The 21,842-nt window shown below is 32.4% G+C and overlaps 2 protein-coding genes across 3 annotated transcripts; both read left to right on the top strand.

The window, feature by feature from the left end:
• Nucleotides 1–550: 550 nt before the first annotated feature.
• Nucleotides 551–19,952, top strand: LOC121121001 (tubulin polyglutamylase TTLL5). 2 transcript variants are annotated; one of them, XM_040715871.2, is made up of 5 exons: nucleotides 578–729; nucleotides 8,864–9,007; nucleotides 9,062–9,327; nucleotides 15,821–18,201; nucleotides 18,489–19,848. In XM_040715871.2, the coding sequence occupies exons 4-5, from the start codon at nucleotides 16,604–16,606 to the stop codon at nucleotides 19,639–19,641; spliced, it is 2,751 nt and encodes a 916-aa protein (XP_040571805.1). In that variant the 5' UTR covers nucleotides 578–729; nucleotides 8,864–9,007; nucleotides 9,062–9,327; nucleotides 15,821–16,603; the 3' UTR covers nucleotides 19,642–19,848. The 2 variants fall into 2 exon arrangements, with proteins under 2 accessions (XP_040571804.1, XP_040571805.1); XM_040715870.2 differs by lacking the exons at nucleotides 8,864–9,007; nucleotides 9,062–9,327 and having other exon boundaries at nucleotides 551–729; nucleotides 18,489–19,952.
• A 98-nt stretch (nucleotides 19,953–20,050) lies between these two features.
• LOC121121002 (uncharacterized) lies at nucleotides 20,051–21,628 on the top strand. The gene is made up of 5 exons (XM_040715873.2): nucleotides 20,051–20,264; nucleotides 20,331–20,522; nucleotides 20,582–21,016; nucleotides 21,069–21,305; nucleotides 21,370–21,628. Exons 1-5 carry the CDS (start codon nucleotides 20,055–20,057, stop codon nucleotides 21,472–21,474), a joined length of 1,179 nt encoding a protein of 392 aa, XP_040571807.1. The 5' UTR covers nucleotides 20,051–20,054; the 3' UTR covers nucleotides 21,475–21,628.
• The last annotated feature ends 214 nt before the right edge of the window (nucleotides 21,629–21,842 follow it).

Genomic DNA, 21,842 nt, shown 5'->3' with positions numbered 1-21,842 from the left:
ATCATGGACCCAAAAGTAGGCAGTAGGCACATTCATTTTTTTTATTGGAGTACGTTGTCATCTTTTACAGATTTTTTTAACATAAAGGTTTTATCCATGACTAATTTGCAACAATAAGATACTAATTAAGAAATTTGTAATGTCATAAAAAAGCTACAAATATCTATGAATTTGCAGCGTTGACCATTCCACTCTTCTCCTTCCAACGTGGTTCCTTATTTTTGCTTCATCATTTACAAATATTCACGACGTAGATACAAAATATTGATACAACATGACTCGGTAACTTATCATTACGTTTTATCATGGCGACAGTCTATCAGTTTATCAAGTAATGATTAATATATATATAACAACGATTATTTTTCCCTCCTTTTTTCATCAGCAATTCTATTTTTGAACATCCACTATATATTTTTTTTTTGCACAAAATCTACATTTATTCTAGGATTCACTATAGACTCTACAAATACACCCCATCACCAAAACAAAACAAGCGCGCTCCACACTGTCCTGTACACACTTTTTTTCTTTCTCTCTTTCTTTCTCTCCTTCATTCAGTATTTTTTTCTATCACAGTCGTGTTTGTAAGAAAAATTATTAGTTTCCGCGAAAACCCATGAGGGTTAAGGGTATGATTATTTCATCATACTAAAGGTTGTCTGGTTATGATTGTAACGTTACAAAGTTATAAGCTAAAAAAAGCGGGATTTGTGAAGTAACTAGTGGGTAAGTGTGCATTTTTTAAAAATTCAAATGTTTTTCTGGGGGTGGAGATGTGGTACATCCCTGCTACAATTAAAATATTCGTAGTTAAAGAGAACTTCTTTCTTCCTTCTTTCCTCTTTTTTTTCCCTTAAGCTCCCCCCTCCTTTATAAGAGCTCAAGGTTTTGTGGAATTAAATTAAATTTGAGCTATGACTTTTGAGAGTCGAATGATTTATATGTTGCTGCCTAGTATATTAATAATTAATATTTATGTTGTCTCCTAACAAGAGGGAAACTGTTGATTCTGACAGGTGTTTTGACTTTTTATATTATTTTTTGAATTTCTGGGTGGAGGAAAGAGATCTGATTGCATTGTTCCATGAACTCCTATCCACAAACCATCGACTCTATATAATGTAATTAAACTAAACGAGAGAATCGTAGCTTTTGATGGGTTCATACTGTATTTATACACAAAGATGATACATGATTCATGTATTTATCATACACATCCTTTTCCACTCATTTTTTTCACCCTTTAGTAGTTAATTATCCATAATTACGTCTACTCCGTGGATAATTATTGATTCGTGTTGAATTCCTCTGTTTTTTTATGGTTAAAAAGATCCATCCTTAAGCATAGATATGGCTGAAATTGGGAATAGTCATGGAGAAAAACAAGCTAAAGTAATAGTTTGTAACAATACGGGTATTTTATCCATATATGATTCAACTTGAATCCTTGGATGATTTTCATGTTTTGTGTGCGAGTGTTCTTTGATATAGACATGAAATTCGGGACATTGCCACCTTTGGTACATGCAATTCTGTTATTTTTTCTTAACACGGATTGAATAACTAACTACTTATATATTTATTATAATATATGATACATTTTAGTTCTCATGAGACGTGTCAGCTTCAAGGAAAGCTACTCAACCTCATAGTGTCGCTTTATATCTTGAAATTAATACAATCTTTGGATACTATTTCATTTTTAATTTTACTCACGGTTTAATTCTTTCCTTTTACAGTGTTTTAATGTTTTACATTGTATGGATAGCATTTCATTCTTTTTCTTTTTATACATCATTTTATAGGATTCTTTTATTTCATATTACAATAAAGGTGTAATATAGGTTGAAAAATAATTACTTTTCAGAAGGAGAGAGGAACGTGTTTGAATAATTGAATAGGTTTTATTCCATATTCTTTTATGAAGTTATTGTAATTCGTTCTTTTAATGGAAATATCTATATGTTTATATATATTTCAATTACAATGATGTGTAAAATGAACTGATCTTTTTTTCGTTAAATTTCATTAATTGTATATCAAGTTTAGGCTAACTCTTTTAACTTAAAGAGGTAGCTAATATTTACTCCTTTCCATAATAATTCTTACATACTTTTTGGGAGTGACATTTGGCCTCTGCAACAGCTTTGTTTAGTCTTAACTGATCCAAAGTTATCTCTTGATACAAAAACTTTATATTTTTTAACCATGGGTTTCATAATGTTTCTTTATAAGAGGAGATTATTAGAAAAACAGTAAGAGAAGTTTTCTACTGTGCAGTGCAGTATTTCTCAACCGAGGCTCGTCGGAGCACTTGTACTCCGCGAGAGATAATATCAATAATAAATATTACCTTTCCTTTATCTTATTTTATATCTCAAAAAATAAAAAAAAGTTGGTTAATCACTGAGGCAGTGTCTTAAGATAATAGTTTGATTCGTTCTGGGAGCAGGCTCTTATCAATTAGTTTATACGCTTAGAAATTTGCAGAAAAGCAGGCTTTTGTATCCCAAATATATCTATCGCAAGGCTACGGAACTTTTGTTCCGAATTGGGACACACTGAGTATTGTAGTTGGACCCAACGCCTCAGGAGGAGAATATAAATTGAAGTAATATTGTCAGATTTTCGGACCTATGCTTACATTGGAACTTATTTAATTAAACATTTGCTCAAAAATAGTTGAGTACACCTGCTTTATAAGTTATTCATATCTGCAAAGTGCAATGTATAGTATTTTTCATTATTAGGTGATCTGTTCATTTTTTCCATGTCATTGAATATCTTAAAAATATGTTCAGGCTCAGTCCGTAATAATCTTAATATATATTTTCAATTTTTTTAATATTTGACCCTTACAAAGTACAAAATAGAGTTAAAAATAAAGATTTTAACAAAAATCAAGAAACGGAGAAATGGCCAATTTATTTTACACATATAGCCCAATTTTCATAGGCATATTTTCCTCCAATATAATCCTTGTATTCAATTTTCTGGGATGATTTGAGATATCCAAAAATGGTAACTCTAGTGTAGAACTTTCATTTAATTTACACTACTTAATTTGGTCTCAATATGAGCTTTCAAATAAAATCTACTAATTTCTAATTATTCTATAGTGACTTTAAATTTTTGCTAGTTTAAGTGTAGTTAGCGGCCGAAGGATTAATCAAAATAATTTCTGGATAGAAGTTGACTATAATTATTCGTCAAGAATAAAAATCTAATCCTGACTCAATTTTGAGAATTTAATCATTATTACTTGCTTAAGCGCTGACGAGCCACATAAGTAACAGTCAGTGTCATTAAAATTTATTTAAATTGATTTAGGAGTAGTAATAGTAGAACACTTGCTTGATGGTATATAATATACACTTTAATGATTTAATTACTTGAGTGTCGTACTTGAGAGTTTTTTCATAAAAATAACCTGAGAATTGAATTAAATTAAACCAGGAGTTTTTTCTTAAACCTTCTATTGTAGACATATTTAAGTTTTTTATCAAGCCTTCTGCTACAATAAAAAAATAGTTTTTAACTAAGTCAAAAATTGCCTGTAAATAAAAGTTATACATTCATAACTACCAACAGGAACAATCAAAGAATCAAGGTCTTACTCCACGAAGACTCATTGATCGAAGAATTTGATTGCCATCACACTCATTGAGTTTTATTAAGTCTTCCCTCCACAAAAGTTTGAGTAGAAATTTGACATGGGGCTTAGATGCTCCTGTTATACTTATCCTATTTTATTTTAAAGACCAATATGGTCACAAATGACGTCTAATTATGACGTCATTTATCGTGTTATTTTTATTATTTGAAAATGTCGCTGAAATGAACTTAACTGAAAAGATGTCCGCCCTATTCAACATATGCACTTGTGCTTGGTTTCGGTCTGAAAATCCTAGAACAGGCTGAGACTGTAATGTTTTTAGTGGACTGGACTAACTTGGCCCTTCAATGAAGTTCGGTGTTGACCTGACTCAAAGAAAAATTCGGTCTGGATTGGTCTCCTTTAAAATTCGTCTATAACAATTCTATAGATGAATTGTTGACAATGTCAGTTGTGTTTCTAAATCTTGAACATTGGTACATTCTCGTCATATGAAGTCAAATGATTTACATAAACTATTAGTACAACTCATGAATGAGAATAGGGTAGAAAAATGGTCCAAAGATTGAGACCGAAAAAAATCCGTCTACGGAATTAGATCGAGGTTTGTACCGAAATTTAGGTCCAAATCGGTAAAAGAAAATCACTTAAGACCAAATCGATCTAGAAACGATTCTTCACACTAATATATACTTAAAATTAACCCTTATTCTTCTCTTTTTCAGTGAAGGATTTCAACTTTTTAAATAATATCAATAACATAATGACTGAGTCACGTATCTAAAGGGGAAAAAGTTTTTTTTCTTTGTTTTTTTATTATAATTACGTTCTTGTTTGTTCGATAATTATCTCATTAGTAATACTAACGATATGTTTGCAGTTCCTTTTAGTAGTGCAAAAACGTGTTTGTAAAAATATTTCGAAGGATGTTATTTATTTTATCGATTAAATATTGTATTGCTATGATGGCGATTTATAAGTATACGTATTACCTTTTCAGACATTGATACCCAAAATTATTTAGTTCTAGTATCCATTGAACCCATTAAATAGTGTCTAACTCATCTCTCCATTTTTGATATATGTTTGTTAGTGTTCGTTTTGGGGCATTTTTGTAATGTTTTTTTTTACTTCACTATGGTATTTTTTACTGTGGGAAAGTTACATTTGATTCATGAATCATATTTGTATAACTGATCTAGGGAGAAAATCTGTGGTCCATAGATTGAGACCAGAAAAGTTGGTCCATGATTTGAAAACAGTTTAATTTGATGTCTACAGTCTGAGATCGTAGTTAGGACCGAAATATCGTTCCAATATTGCTCTATATAAATCAATTAAAGCTGAAACGGAAAGAAAGATCCATATTGGGCTGAGTCTCAATACTTTGTATATCATAGAAAATGCAATTCGTCAAATTAGTGATGATAACTCCATTTATGGAGAACAAAATATTATTATTTTTGACATACATAATCTTTTATGAATGAATGGATATGATTGTTTACTTTTATGGAATACCATTGTTTGGGATTCCGCTTGAAAATGATACCAAAATAATATATGTTTAAACTGAGTCTTCATTATGGAGGACTTAATGCGATAGTTACTGTTTGTATTGGAACAAAAAGAGAGAGGACAATTTTCAGTTAGAGAAATTCAAATTCAGAAATTGCAAAAGTTCATATTTTTTTTATTTTGCTACACTAATTCTTTCTGTTGTAGGGCATAGAGTAAACACTATCTACAAAAATAAGTCAGTTTTCATAGAAAAAATAAAAAGTGTACTTGGCCTTCAAACATCGTTGGTGCTCGTGAAACGTTTCTATTTCAATATATATTAATATTGAATATTATATTTTCGGTTGTTTTGATCCTTCCATCAATTTAGCGGGTTATTTACTTGATCCAATAAAAAAGAGAAACTTTTTACATTGCACCCATATCATATAAATTCTCAAGAAATTTTTTGAAGTCAATGCGTATTTCAGTTAGTTTTTTTTTTGTAGTTTATGGCCTTTAAAACAACAAAAACTGTAATATTTGATACTTAATTTCATAATTGTAATGCTGCAAGTCTGCTGAAAATGGTCTATTTTATAACCCAAAAAACACAATTTCTTCATCTTGTATCACACAAATGACAAGAAAGATCTTAAATTTAGCAAATAATATTTTTTTATACCTTCAAGGCAGGTCGGTTTAGCCTGAGGGGGGCCTTGAGCCATAAATGTGCTATTTTAAAAAAGTCAATTCTGCTCCTATTTTTATGGGTTTTTTTTTAAATAAAATTGTTTTTAATATATATTCGTATTTTTTTTTACAATTTTATCCAGCACATACTCCTCTCAAGAGTGGAGCCTGGTGTACTTGCTCTCAGAGGTACTGGAAGCAAGTATCTTTTAAATCGGCCTGCATATATCACATGTACTTCTTACAGTCATAAAATACAAAATCATCAAATTTTCTAATGTCCCTTTGTATAATTTCTTATTAACTTCTTGAATAAAATCACGTTGAATTCTACGTTTTATTTTCTCTTTTTTTTTATTTACTAATTAACCATTGTCTTGCTCACGCAAATACCTAATTTTTTTCTTGCATTTAATCATTGCAAAATGAAAAATATTCCAATAATTATTATTAGTATCTTATTTATTTTCTTTTGTGTATTCTTTTCTTGTGACCTGAGGCCTGGATTTCTTATTTATTTTGTGTAATTAATAACTGTAATGTAATTCCTTGTTTGTTTTTTTAATATCTATAGGTTCATTAGAGGTTTTCCATCATCTACCAATAATTAATAGTTCTTTGTGCCATTCGATAAACATTCTACGATTAAAATTTTATTTGAAAGAATTTACGTTGATTTTTCATGCTTAACGCATTGTTCAAAGATTAACTATGGGTAGCAACTAGCTACAAAGAAGGCCCTTAAGATACTTCATACCTACACTCATTTTGAAACAGCTTTATATAATAGTACATACTTAAGTGTCATTTCTTCATCAGTTTATGGATTTTTTTCACAAATTACTGTAATTGTGTCCTTATAAACTTCCTAACTTCTATAAAAAAATTAGAATTCATCATTAAAGTCATAGGTTATTTTGTAAAATTTTGACAAATTGCTTTCTTTGAATAGCTTTTCTATATCATAAAAATAGTAGATGTAGTTCAGATATCGGTTTTGTCTTGATAACAGTTTTTGAAGGCCTCACTGTCAAGAGCAAGACCAAAGTACCAACATTATATTAACATTTTCTTTTTCATAACTTGAACACAGGGCCACTAGGAGGTCGTGCCCCTCCAAACAATGATTGTGACCACATTCTCAATTATTGTGCTTTAACAATTGATCATTCTTAAATTTGCCCTAGACCTGTGAAGGCTATAATAATAACTTAAATATTAAATTAACTGTCTTTTGTAATTCGGCTTTTACTTAAAAAACAACATAAAATATCGGTTCAAATCAGTATCTAAAAAATAAAAAATCATTTAAGACCAAACGGGGGAGGGGGTATATGTGTCTCAAGGTTAGACTTGGGCTTGCTAGAATTTTCAATCTAACGTATTGAACAGACTGCTGGGCAACACAGGCAGATTTTGACAAAACACACAACCACTCATAGTCTATGACGTCACTATTGCTAGAATTTTCAACTTAATGTATCGCACCGACTGCTGTGCGAGAAAAACAGATTTTGTCAAAACACGCAACCACTCATCTACTATGACGTCAATATTAAAAGCATGTCAAGCATCAGTCGTACACGCTTTATTGAATAACCACCTTGTATTTCTATTAACCTTGTATGTGCCTCAAGTTTGATTGAGTTTATCTTCTATCATATGTATATTAAAAGCTCTATTCTTCTGTTAATTTTTGGTAGGAAAATAGCTTTTATTTTTAAGTTCATTGTACATATTTAGATTTTGAGGTTTGTTTGTTTTATTTATGACTTGAAATCCTTAAAAAATATACTTTCAAAACCCTATCAAAAAGGATTTGGATATTCTTGAAGGCGTAAGAAATAACCAAACAAAATGCTCTACCTATTATTTACTCATCATTTCCTTGGGAGGAGGGTTACAAAGTGTGTGTGTGCCTTTTATGAGTGACTCATAACATAGGCATGATGATAGTAGTATAGAATTTTATTTTCCCTTCCGAGAATTATTATTTTTCTAAGCTCTGACCTTGATATTTTGAGCCTAAGAGAGAATACTTTTATAAAGTATGTTTACATAGAGTGATTCAATCTTAATATACTTTTGCCTCAAAAACAGAATGTTCAAAATTTCATATATATTTATCAATGGCAAAGGGCTGCGTTTATTACCCTAAATTAAAACCCATTTTGTACTTGAATATAATTCAAGACTTTTACTTTTTTCATTGCATTTTGAACAATTAATAGACTGCTTTGCACAATTATGTGATAATTGCATAAAATATTCTACTAAAATACTTGTTAATTAGAATTATATTTCATAAATTTTTAAATAATAGCCTTTTCTAAATATCGAAGAGTAGTTTAAACTTGATAGGTAGATAACACAATGCAACAAAATTCAGGTCTTCGAACACTTGCCGAAGAAACCCCAGATTTATAATTATTATTAATCAAATCATATTAATTTATCAATATTTATTTCATTTAACCCTTATCCATAGTGTACTCAAAATAAAAGAAACAACTAAATAACTCTCCTTGCTGTTTTGAATTGTTGTTAGAAATTCTACTGAGATATGTCTACATTTTTCTCTGATTTGTGTTAAAAGCTCTGTTTTCTACAAATTTCCAACAAATTGCGCAGCCCTTTACCTTGATCAACTTGTTGTAAATTTGATATACAAGTTATATTAGTATAAGAAAAAATATTGCAAAGAAACATGTCAATTATGCATAGTAGGGGTATTTGATGCCCTAATATATTGTTATCTCTTGGTCTTATTGGTCTCTCTCTCTCTTTCATAATCATATTTTTTCATATATATTTGATGTTCTTTTCCCCTCTCATGTTTTCTTCCACATGAAATATTATGTAATGTTTTCTAGTTTCTTAGCTCAAATATTTGTTTATGATGAGTCAAGATTCTGATATCTTTTCCTTATTCTAACGTTCGTCATTTTTGTATTCATCCAATTGGGGTTTGAGTTTGCTATTTCATTTGGTACATAAATACATTGTAAATAGTTTATTAATACAAAAATCATAAAATGCAATACTTATTAGGGAATATTTGATTGAAATCCCGTGTAACAAATGTGCAAGTATCTGCTAGAACGGTGAGCAAGTGCCGTAGCCATCAGAAAGACGGAAAAATTGGATTTTAGTCATCATGATATTATCCTTCAAAAAGAATATAATCAGTTATACGTAGGTATATCCACCTTGTAGTACAATATACTATCTTAAATTTTCTCACTGTAGGATATTAGTCGTGGGAGTCACTTCTTTATCGGAATCCCATCTTTAACTCCCTAAAGCATGTTTTTGATCCCGGCCAACAGCTTGAAGAATAGGGTAGATGTGGAAGCGATTTAAAGTATAATTAATGTAATTGGACAGATTTGGCCTCGTGTAAAATTTGAATAATTTTGAGATAGCCCAAAATCGTTATTAAAATAATGATTTTATCAATTACCTACGAACAGTAAAATCCTGAAGCCTTCTCAGCAATCAAAATGAGGAGTAAAGTGAGTCTTCCAATATGATAGTAATCCAGAAATTATGCCATGGACAAAGTACGTACACAAGTTTTTGGCATTTTTTTCCTACCTCACCCCTCCTATCTGCGCACGTACTTTATGCATAACCCCCCCTAAGTTAATGAGGGAGTAGGCTCAAAAGTAATTACAGTAAATCTTTGAATAGTCCAAATAATTGGTTCCGTAGATATATATATATATATATGTACAGGATTGTTTGAATTTGGACAATTAGAAATATACAAGGCGTGCGTCAGTGCTACTAACTAACATTTTATTCTGTTTGTATGTAAATAGTTATTTTTATTGTAAGAGATTGAATTAAACAATGCATTTCTGTACATTAAATTAGTGAGTTTTATATTATATTAGCCACTCTTTGCATTTTAGTCCAAAGGATAAGTTGTAGAGTAACCAAGTGTTGAAGCCTAAGGATTTGCTGATGGTCATATAAAGGTAGTTGTTACAAAGTTTACTTTCTAAATGTACAGCAACCTCTTCAAGTAATCTATCAAAATTATTTTAACAAGAAATACCTTGCTAGTTGACTAATCAAGTACTTGAATATATCCCTCAATGAGTCGCCCATCAGGTTCTAATTAGTTTTGAAATTTAGTCTGAGATCAATTCCCGATTTTTGCTGTATTGGGTCTCAAACCGTGATCCAATGTTTCCCCTTGCCAAGTGATACGATAATAATATTTTTTTGTTGGACCAATTTAAATCTTTCTTACAAAAAATTATAGCGGTTTCTGACTTGTCTAGGATTTCCAGATCGGAACCCTACACTAATTATAATATGTATTTTTCTTTATAAATGTATCTCAACGTTTAAATACAGTCAATCTTGGTCTAACGGTCACTTGATTGCAGCGTGTCACCACACTAAACTGCCATATCTAGTTCCTACACGGGATTTTCATAACACAAAAACTATTTAGTCTGTCTCTGCAAACTAAGGGACAGACGCCACACAAATTATGTTACAGTTGTACCTGCTTTTAGCTGTCACTTTTTTAAGTAGAAAACAAAGAAAGGGTGACTGTTTATATACTTAGAGATCCTCTCTTGACGAATTAATAAATGTGTATGGTATTTATACACACAAATGAATGTTTATTTTCATATTTCTGTCTTTTTTCCCTCTCTATTGGCCGGGATAACATTCATTCTCACATAGAAAGGGAAAGAACAATCAAACACTAACCTGGCCTAACCGCTTAATAAGAGTTTGACTATATATCATTGATAAATCTTTTCCTTGTATTGTTGCAATGCCCAACTGAATAAAGTTTATACAATGAAGATCAAATATTTTTACTCTTAATGCAAAAAAACGTATGTTATGCAGATATTTAGACTATTATATATATATTTTTTTTTACAATAAACTCTATTCTGTCAAAAAACAACAACATATATGTATTTCCAAATACATGTGTATACTATATGTTTATTATTGGTATAGACCTTGACATCCATTTTCTTTCTATTAGACACTTATAACTTTAAAATGACATGAAATGTCTTTACTTATTATATCATGTCTATATGCTTCTATGTTTTTAGTAAACATTCTTCGTTGAATAGATTGTTTAAAAACCTATAAAACAAATGGAGACATAATGTGTAGAAAATGAAGGAGGAAATTATCTTATTCCTCCATTATTTGTTTATTTTGAAATAATTAATCCATATATTTATATATTTACAACTCCTACGCATTCAATTGTAAATTACTCGGACTATGCATTACTTTTTCTCTTTCTTCACCCATTTTTGATGGTTTAACATTATATATATACATATATATTAACTGTCCCGTTTTCAGGTGAATATTTTTCTCACCCCAAATACCTTTTCTGCTGAGGAAAAATAGACTTAGTATATTTTTTAGTATTCGGTTTATCAGTTATAAATATTCTACAGCATCTTTTGAATAACTTCCAGGGCTAAGATGTCCTCAATGATTTTCAGTTTCCCTGTTTTATCAAACTTAACATATTAAAATATAACTCTAGTTGAAGAGATAGCTGTTAAATAAAAAGGAGGAACATTATTTTGTGTTATGCTTCGTGATGAAAATCGTGTGTATGTTGGGAATAATAATATAAAAAACCCAAAAATAAACATGGTAGCCTTGACAACTTGAAGAATGTTCTGGAAGAGAGCATTTCAGCTGTTATAACATTTAATTAGATCAGCTGTGACAAGGGAGGAGGGTGAGAAGGAAATAAAGTTTTATTTATTTCATCTAATTCGAACAAGGACTTACAATTATAACTTCACAACAAATCCTTAAGGTTACTCTCCGTCTTTTATCGGCATATACAAATGTTCAATTAGGCTTTGAATATAATTGAATGTAGAAAGAAAATAAGATCACTACTCAGGAGTTAAATACTTATGACAACAGCTGAGGTACAGAAAATAAACTATTCAGATTACCAATTATGTAAAAAACTACTCTAGGGATCGGCATTCGTAATTAAATTATGACACTTTCTATACATTTTATGGCTGCTTCCATTAGAGTTACAGCTTGCAGACATAGTTTAACAACGAACTTACAGCGTATGCGTAGGTAGATCGTTATTCGTTGTTAGGTAGATAGATGGAAATGTTTGGCGTCAGTTAAAACAAAAGGCATCGATCAACCAAGTATTTATTCCACAATCGTAGAAAAGGTTAAGTGTCCTTGTTGCAGTCTGCAATGGATGACACCATGTAGAGACTGCAAATTTCTTATACCTGGAAAGGTCATTTGTATGGAGAGTACAGCAAAGTTTGCAAACACACCACACAACAACGAAAATGTTGGTCTGGTTGTCGTATATGTATATATTGTTTTTTGACTTTGTTGAACCCAATGATTGGCCTCATTTATGGAAATTTTATGACCTATTTAGGTTTGTTGATTTTTTCAGGAATTTAGCTTTGAATGGATTAATTTACATTAGGGAACCTTCGTTAAATGCTTGCATTCATATTATAATATTTATTTTTATAAAACTTCTATGACAATTATTGTCGAATATATATTTGGACTTTCAATAAGAACTCTTACTTACTTAGACTCACAAAACATACTGACTTAAAATCTATAAACATTATTATTCAGCGCTGAAGTCCTTTGGGGAGAGCCGTCCATATTTACTCCCCCTTTTTTGCTCAGTATTCTGAGCCACGAGAGTTGAAACTATAAAATAAAATACAAAAATTAAATTAAATAAGAACTATTGGCACATAGGCAGCTTTCAATCTATTGATGGATTACTTTGTTGGAGTTCCTCTGCTATTCAGAACGGAGTAGTCTTGGTACTTTTCTAAAATTGCAATGGATATTCATACGGGGTATCAAGTGGTCTCTTAATAGGAGCACTTATGATGAACACTTTAATCATTTGACGTAGCTTCTTCTTCTCGGATGAAATTTCATCATTAACCGGAATATGATGACTAGGACTAGGATCACTTCTTGTGTTCTTCTCACGTCCAAACACATCCAGGAGAGATAGATTTGATTTCTTCTCCGAATACTTCTATGGGTAGAGAAACACCGGTATCACTTCTAGGAGTCGTAATCATATCGAATAAGACTCTATGTAGTGCATTTGCCCAACATTATTGAGTCTCAGTCAGGCGAGGTCTCAATGCTTCTTTTAATGTCCTATATGCTCTCTCAATTAGTAAATTAGCCTGGGGATGATCAGGCGTGGTATATTTACAATTGATCTGGAGATTACTAGACATTAACTTACACACTTTAAACATAAACTGTCTTCGCAGATTAGAAGTATTAATAGATGAAACTCCAAACTAGAGATCCAATTAATCTGGAAAGCTTCTGCGATGACAGGTGCCTTTGTGTTTATTGCTTCTAACCATCTTTCTACGTTGATCAATTTTGTAAGCAAATATCTCATGCCATCGACTGGTGTGAATGGCCCAACTAAATTTATGTGAAAGTGATTGAACTTTTTTTCGGGTACATCCATCACAGTTGGATTCTTATTTATGTAGGTTGTTATTTTAATTTTCGCACATGTATCACTGCCAAGGATGCGTTCCTTTACATTATCTTTGAGTCCATCTCAGAAATAATAACCAGCGATCTTTCTGATAGTAGCTTGTACTCCCCGATGGCTCTCAGAGTGTACCCGCTTGATTGACAAAAGATGGATGCACTACTGGCCGTAGTATATTATTACGGAGAACATAAGACTCCTCACGAGAATTTGTTTGATTATTGCTTCCTGCAGATTGGTTATGTTCGAGAGATAATTTCTCAGCAAATTGTAATATTTTTTAGTCTCTTCTGAGACCTTACACAATCCAAATTGAGCCTCAATTTGGCGAAATTAGTACTTTGGTTTGCCAAACAAAACGGGATAATTTGCCTACCACTTGAGAGACATCTACAACTCTCCCCCTTCTACCCATCAGGTCGGGGTTACCAGTTTCGCTGTTTCAATAAGAACTTTTTAATCACCTCGTAGTAGTGTTTTTGGGTACAACGTCGAGTCGAGTTCGTTTCCCGCTTTTTTAACCGATCAATTCTTGAATATGAAAGAAGGGTCTGTATTTTTTTAATTTAGTCATTTTGAGCAATACTAAAATTTAACTAATAATTACTCAAATGAGTTTTGATCGTTCCGGCTCAAATAAAGTCGAATTTTCCAAAAAGTATATTGGAAGAGTTGGAATATTTTTTTATAAAATAACTAGCTTTAGTATGGTCGAGTTTTCCTAGGGTACAAGTTATACTCGATCACTTCTGTCTAGACCAATGATTTCCAACTGGGACTCACATTACTTGAATCGGAGTTTTTTTAATTTTTTTTTTTGTATAGAAAATGTATAATTTGTATGTTAATTTATTGTATTTGTTTTTATATAAAAATATATATATATTTCTACATATTATATAAAGTTGAGTAAGTAATCAATCAATATATATTTAACAAGAAGCTCTTCTTTTTCCTGTTTAATAACATATGTTGTTTTTTCCTTTTGAGGCGAATTAATCTTACAAAAGGACAAGGGCAAAAAATAATATTGTCACATTAAACTTATGCATGACTCAACAACTTTTTTGTAGTTCAGATTTAATTGACTCAATTGTCTATTTATTTTTTATTCATGGCATCTGTGAATTTTCATATCCAATTATTGTTACGCTCCAATTTAAATATTATGAACTATTTACCATAATTAAAGGTTTTATGGAATTCCAAAAAGATATACCCGTGGCCTCTAAAAAATAACCCGTGCACTAATTGCCGTAATGATAAAAATGAAGAATATTATTGTTGATAATATATGTGTAGGAGGACTAGCTTAAAATGTATTATTTATTCTTAAAATACAAAGACAAAATTGGTTTCCCGGGATACCGCTCAAAGACAATTCCCCTGGGAGGTGAAATCTGATTAGGTATGTATTAGAATGTGGATTGCTTTAAGCAACCTAAAGGATCATGCCTTGCTACCTGGGTAAATAATAAGGGTTACAATTTTTTTAGGGGACTCTTATCAAATTATTATTATTAGTACATAATATAGCTATGATTATTCCTTTCTTTTGAAAGGGAGACTTCCCCTTTCATTCAGCAACGGCCTTACTAATATTTACTTATTATTATTTGAGAAGTTGTCTTCTTTCTACCAACATAGTAGTCGTAGTAGTTTCGATTGTTATTGATAAAACTTATGTTTCACCTCTTTAAGTATTTTTTCATATTTTATTTTTAATCAATCGTGGTGGCTTGAGTATGTTGATTGGCCACGATTCAAACATACTTTTATGTCTACATGTGAAATTGGTTTATTTCATTAACATGAATCTTATGCGTGGGTGTTATATTTTATAACTTTGAATATGAGGATTCATTCTTTCAATGATATGAATTTCTTCCCTGATGATCACTGATTCTCCTTCCATTCATAGTAAATTAATTCTTGTATCTGCTATCAAGCCGACAGGATATCTCAATACTCATATACCCTTGTTGTAAGTTCACTTTTCATTATATACGTTATGTTCAAGTTGCGATTTTCGTACATGTTGTAACTTGTATAAGCAGACTATACAAATTAGAATTTGTACGTCTCAGAACGCCTTATTTAGTCACAACATCAGTATTTATTTTAATTACCAAATATACATTGGTGAGTGCTATCATTTCATTTTGATCGATTTAGATATCGTATATACGATGTATTTAAGGGAAATGCCTAAATCTGTGGTCATTTAAACTTTATAATGTGTCACATGAGTAATTTTCGTCAAAATAGTCAAAAATTAGACGATTGATCAAAGTAATATTCAATTATTGCATTATCCTCGTCATCATAGGTAGTAGTACTTCAAAATTACTGCGTTTTTGATTGCAACTTGTACAATTTGCTTATAACAGTTACAACTTTTACAGAGGATAATACTATGTACTAATAATTTGTTTTTCTTTTTTACATTACAGAGTTGAGAAACATCCATCTTACAATCGATTCAGAGGGAGAAGCTATGTGACGGTTTTCAAATATTATTCTTTTATAAAGAGAACGAAGGAGAAAAAAAGAATAAGAGTACCACCATCATCTGTGTATATGAGGGTGGAAGAACATTACTCATAAGGGTGGAAATATATGCACGACGTACTACAAACTCTAGGGAGAGCCTCCTTGTCTCCCTTTTATAATTTTGGATTTTGAAGCGTAATCTTCATTTCATCTAGAGAGTAAAGGAATAGGGGAATTATTTTCTTCTTATTTTTATGAATACCGTCACTACTGTAACATATTAAGGACTTTGCTTTCTCTATCCGAACACAAATACATACATATATATATATAGCAACACAAACTCTGATACACCCAAAGTAAGAAATATCATAGTAATAATAAAGGAGTCGTCGTACTTAGTGAGGGGTTAGAAGGGTTGTTGAAAGGAGGGAAAATGGTGGTTCCGGAGCCAGGGAACATTTCAAATAATATATCCTCGGATATAAGCAGTGATAGTGAGCCTGAAGGAACTATCTTACCTCCCATTCACTCCCGTGACTCAGGAATTGCATCCTCAACGAGCTCATCTGAAACATTTGCTGAAGATTCCTCTGCCTCTAATACAAGATCACCTGTACAAAACGTTGAGCAAATCGAGGCTCTACTAAGAAAAATAGGGGACTCCACGAAAAAAACTATTTATAAGTCGAAGGAAATCAGTGCTATAGGACCATCTATAACTCAATCCAAGGCCGAAAGCAATGCCAAGAACTCATCTACTGAAATCAATGAAAAAAGACTTCATCAACTGGGAGACATCCTATGAAAATCCTAATAAAAAGATTCCTGTTGTACGGTTTCACTGTCAAGCACTCTCTCGACCACCTCTTCCAAACTCTGTGGGATTCAAGTATAGACTCACCTTTAAAACTCTCAACGCGGATGCTAAATTAGTCAGTCAAATCTGTCATGCACATGGATTTCATGAAGTGATGTCTTCTAATTCAGATTTTAATCTCATGTGGACCGGTGCTAATCCAAAACCACATGCCTTCAAATCCTTGCTCCCTCATCAGAAAGTGAATCATTTCCCTAGGTCCTATGAATTAACTCGAAAAGACAGGCTCTACCAAAATATAGAACGGTTCCAACATGCCAAAGGAGCCAAGCTATTTAATTTTGTCCCAAAAACATTTGTTATTCCCTCTGAGTATAGTGAATTTGCTGCTGCACATCATAGAACCAGAGGGGCTTGGATTGTAAAGCCTGTTGCATCCTCGCGTGGTCGGGGTATATTCATAGTCAATCATCCCAATCAAGTTCCTCTGGATGAGCCCATGGTTGTAGCTAAATATATTGATAATCCTCTTTTAGTCAATGGACATAAGTGGGACCTTCGGCTTTACGTTGCTGTTACCTCGTATGATCCTTTAGTCATTTATTTGTATGAGGAAGGGCTTGTTAGATTTGCCACGGTCAGGTATGACTCATCTGGAAAAAACTTGTGGAACCCTTGCATGCACTTATGTAATTATTCTATAAATAAGTATCACTCCGACTATATTAAATGTGAAGATCCAGACACTGAGGATAAAGGGCATAAATGGTCCCTTTCTGCTTTATTGAGACATTTAAAGGCGAACTCGATCGATACGGCTGCTCTCATGCATTCCATTGAAGACGTTATCATTAAATCTATTATCTCTGTTGAGATTCCAGTCAATTCTGCTTGTAAGATGTTTGTGCCACATAGAAGAAACTGCTTTGAGGTCTATGGTTTTGATATACTCATCGACTCGGAGCTTAAACCCTGGTTATTAGAAGTCAATTTAAGTCCTTCACTCAACTGTGATGCTCCCATTGATTTAAAAATAAAGTCCGCTCTCCTCTGTGATCTGATGACACTGATAGGAATACAAGCTGTTGATCCAGCACTACGTCGTGCCCAATTCAATCAGAAAATTCTTAATTCCGCTGGATATTCAGCTCATTCCAAAAACTATAACAGTAATATTCATCACGACCGTCCAAATTATGATGAATCTGCAAAGAGGGTTCCTAAACGTTCCGTGTCTCTAGAAACAAGAAGATTTGCTGCTATCAGATTGGCTTCTTCCAATATATCTGCGTCTCAAGAATTATATAAAATTGTTAAATGCATTAAGGAGGAAAATTCTCGTCGTGGAGGATTTGTTCGGGTATTTCCTACTGCTGATACCTGGCAAACATATGGTTCTCTCCTGGAATATTCATCTCCTTATAATCAAATGCTGCATGAATGCCTTTTCCCTGATTCATTTAAAAAAAGTGGAGCTCATCCTAGAGTGCGGAGGAAAATTGTTATGAGTAAAGATATCAGGTAATATCACTCTAAATCAATTATTCTATTTTCAAAAAATTGTCAATAATCTTTCATTTGGAAAGAGTATAATTAACGGGGATGCAATTAAATAAATGTATGTTGTGCCGGGCATTCTTTAAATAATGAAAATAACGGAATATTGAGCAAATATCACATAACCTATCTGAATATTGCTTTATTTAATCAACAATGAGTATGTACAATGTATAAATTTTTACTATTAGTATATTAATTGATGCCAATGATTTTAAGCATTTTAAAAATCCTTCTTTCATTTTTATCAGGAAAAGAAGTCAATCGGCTGGTCCACATTCGAAGGATGTTCGTATAGATCCAGGAATGGGAACTACTCATAGTAAAGCTGATGTAGTCATTGATGGGGGAGACTCTTCTCATGTGGAGTGTGAAAAAGAAAACATTGCCTTACAGGATTCACCTCTTCCAAAACCCACTCCAAGTGAGTTACGTGTCGCTCAATATGAAAAACCATTGATCAATGGATATCGCACAAAATTATCGACCTTCAAAGATCCAGAGAAAATAGCTAAGAAACGTTCGGAGAAGAGAGAACGCTCGGCTGTTCTTCGATCTAAGATAGTAAAAATGATTGAAAGTGGTCTTCAGTTAAGCGAATATCAGTCGCGAAAAGCTTTCTCCGTTTACCTCCATTGTATTTTGCACAGACTTAGCGATTTAGATGATACTAATAATTCTGATGTTGTCCAAGTTGATCTAGTCTTAAAATTCCTTCAGAAAGCTGCACTTAGTTTGAGAGAACCTTACTTTCTGAAGGCGCCCTCCATCAAGTTAAGTGGGAAAGACCGAGCAGCCATTGTTGCAAAAGAACTAAATGAATTCTTGGGGCATTATAAAAGGGAAACGGAAGTCCATACAGTGTATAAAGAGGATAAAACTATGATTCCTAGACACATTTTTGAGGAATTTATAGCTTTTGCCAATGACACTGACCTTGAAGATGTTTTAACCCTACAAACCAAGCTCTATCGTTGTGCTCACATATTTCTGGGAAAATGTCTTCCTCCAGTCACTGGGAGGAAGAACTCATTGCTTCGTACTGCGTACGGCATATCTCCTGACAGAAATCTCAGGGATAAACAATGCTCCATGCGTATGAATGCACGAGCAAATCCACCCGTTGCTCCCCAATTTGCACTTCGTCCTCAGGCACCTAGTCGTTGTTTGGACATAAACACTGCACAAGCAGAGGAAAATGAACTTGATTTTCGAATAGAAGAAGAAGCTTTTCCCACCAAGAAGAAACTCCCTTTTGAGAAAGCAGTAGTTACACGGATTGGTGTTGCTACAACGCTTTCCAATAATAAAAGGTATCAAGAATATCCTGCCGGAATCCAATCCAACACATTGAATGTTTCTCCGCGAGTTTCATCTGCCCCGAGTGAAATACTTCCGAAATAAAACCATTTATTTGCCTTTAACTTATTTTGATCTTGGATTTCTTACTGCGCTAATATTTTATCTCTCTAGTCTGTATTATGACAATTTTATTTCTGGGATACGCCAATCTTTGTTTATTCAAAATGTTTTATCTTTTTTATGTAAATCATTCAAAATAATAGTATACTACTTAACACTAATAAATCTATTTATGAAAGTAACTAAAAAGGATTTAAGAAATTCAGAGTATTTATCATAGACAAGTACATAGTACAATTGTTAATACTACAACCATTAAAACTCCCCATTTATTGTTTTTATTTTTTCATTAGTCATGCTGGCCTTGGCAATATTCCAGGAAACGTAAGCAAAAATAAATATTATTAAAATAAAGCAAGGATGGGATCTAGGATGTTCCTTATCATCATTAAAGCATGAATCGTCTTGAAATTATTTTCGATATCCAAAGAATTGGTCTCAATGAAGTAGCTGAGAATATACTTTACTACCTAGACTATGCTAGTCTCGTAAGCCTCAAGAGAACATGTTGGATTATCTATATCTTTATTTCAAACACTGATATTGAAAATATCAAAGAAGTCAATAAACTCAACAAGGAATGGAAGGAGAGCAATCCTAAACAAGTTATGTGTCGAATACATAGTCAACTATAATAATTAGTTAGTAATTATTATCTCATTGTACTTTAGATTGTTTTGGATGTTCAAGGTCTCGTGAGTTGTGCAAAGTTTTTTGATGATGGTCGTAAAGTTGCCGTCGGGATTGATCATAGCCTTCAAGTCTTTCATACTTCATCACAGGAGGATCAACCGATTTTATCCTTATGCAATGAGAACTCTATTATTAAATGTATTGACGTAAATGAAGAGGAGAAAATCATTGCGAGTCCATGAGTTACGTCCATCAAATGTATTTTACTTATTATCCATTTGTCATATAGGCTACAGGATCTACCGATGGACTGCTCATACTCTGGGATGCCGAAAGTGGAGACCAACTTATTTTAAAGCAACTATTTGGACGAATAGATGCTATAAAATGGAAGAGTTCTCGCTTCGTAACTGCACATTTTGGAAGAGCGTTTGACGCTGGCTGTATTAGTCTTCGCGAATATATTTCCCCAACAGACTTCCGAGTGATACATTCCATTTATGAAGACTTATTTCCAATTTTTGCTATAGACTTTAATGATCAGTTTTTATCCGCTTTGGAATGGAGTGGTACGTATAATAATGTTCATGGAGGGAATGTGAATATTTATCGTATGAACAATCTGGAGCCAGTCGCTAATTTATCCACCGTCACTGGTGGATATAATTATACAAACTGTCGATTTTTTGGAAATTACTTACTAACTGGGGGTCATGATGGAGTTGTGAGTTCTTAGCTCTTCTTAACTTAATTCATTACATTATTTCATCGATTAGATTAATATATGGGAAATGCCGATCCATAATGATTCGGATCCAATGATAATTAGGTCCTTCATTGCCCACAATGGAATTATTGTTCGTTTAGAAGTGGATTCCTTTTTACAAAGGATCGTTTCAAGGGACATTACGGGTGAAATATCTGTATGGGATTTAAGTAAATACAGTGAAGAGGCTCCTCTTATTGATACAGACGATCTTTTACTAAGAAAAATTGATTCCATGTCACGAACAGTTAATTAAACAAATAATTAAATTATAGTTTAAAGTAATTGAGCTTTATTTTTTTTTGTTGTAGGTCACTTGTCTGTCAATGGAAAAACGTCGATTGTTTTTAGGATCCATTGGTGCTTTTAATATCCAAGACTTTTGGAGTAGATCATTCTCGCCGAATGATATTTAAAAACCACATTTATTTCTTTTAAAGCACTTGCTTATTGAGTACCTAATGAGGTTTTTTTATATTATTGTAATATTATTTGATATTATATTTAGATTATATCTTTGTTATGATAGAATTTGAAAAATTTAAACCGATTAAAATTGCAGATATATTACTTTTTTTTGTTTATCATTTAGACATGGTAATCTTCCCCATTGGGTTGTTTAAGAGGTCCTTAATTTTTCTCATAATGTTGGGCCTTGGTCCCTTGCCATTGAGTGTTCAATCAAAATGGAATTAATCGATAGCTGATAGGTATCCTTTATCCATTATTTTTCAGCTGGAAGAAACCTAAAATTATTTCCGTCAATGGTCAAGCTATCTATGTA

The sequence above is a fragment of the Lepeophtheirus salmonis genome, chromosome 6 (assembly GCF_016086655.4).
Source record: "Lepeophtheirus salmonis chromosome 6, UVic_Lsal_1.4, whole genome shotgun sequence".
In the NCBI taxonomy this organism is placed as follows: domain Eukaryota; kingdom Metazoa; phylum Arthropoda; class Copepoda; order Siphonostomatoida; family Caligidae; genus Lepeophtheirus; species Lepeophtheirus salmonis.
The sequence above is the reverse complement of the archived record's forward strand: the minus strand, read 5'-3'. Positions and strand labels throughout refer to the sequence as shown.

Bases quoted from the DNA above. Each gene is read 5' to 3' on its own strand.
- LOC121121002 (XM_040715873.2), top strand. From the start codon at position 20,055: ATGAATCGTCTTGAAATTATTTTCGATATCCAAAGAATTGGTCTCAAT. The intron at 20,265-20,330 runs GTTATGTGTCGA...ATTGTACTTTAG, and splicing joins AGGAGAGCAATCCTAAACAA to ATTGTTTTGGATGTTCAAGG. The intron at 21,017-21,068 runs GTGAGTTCTTAG...TTCATCGATTAG, and splicing joins CTGGGGGTCATGATGGAGTT to ATTAATATATGGGAAATGCC.
- LOC121121001 (XM_040715870.2), top strand. From the start codon at position 16,604: ATGCCAAGAACTCATCTACTGAAATCAATGAAAAAAGACTTCATCAAC. The intron at 18,202-18,488 runs GTAATATCACTC...CATTTTTATCAG, and splicing joins GTTATGAGTAAAGATATCAG to GAAAAGAAGTCAATCGGCTG.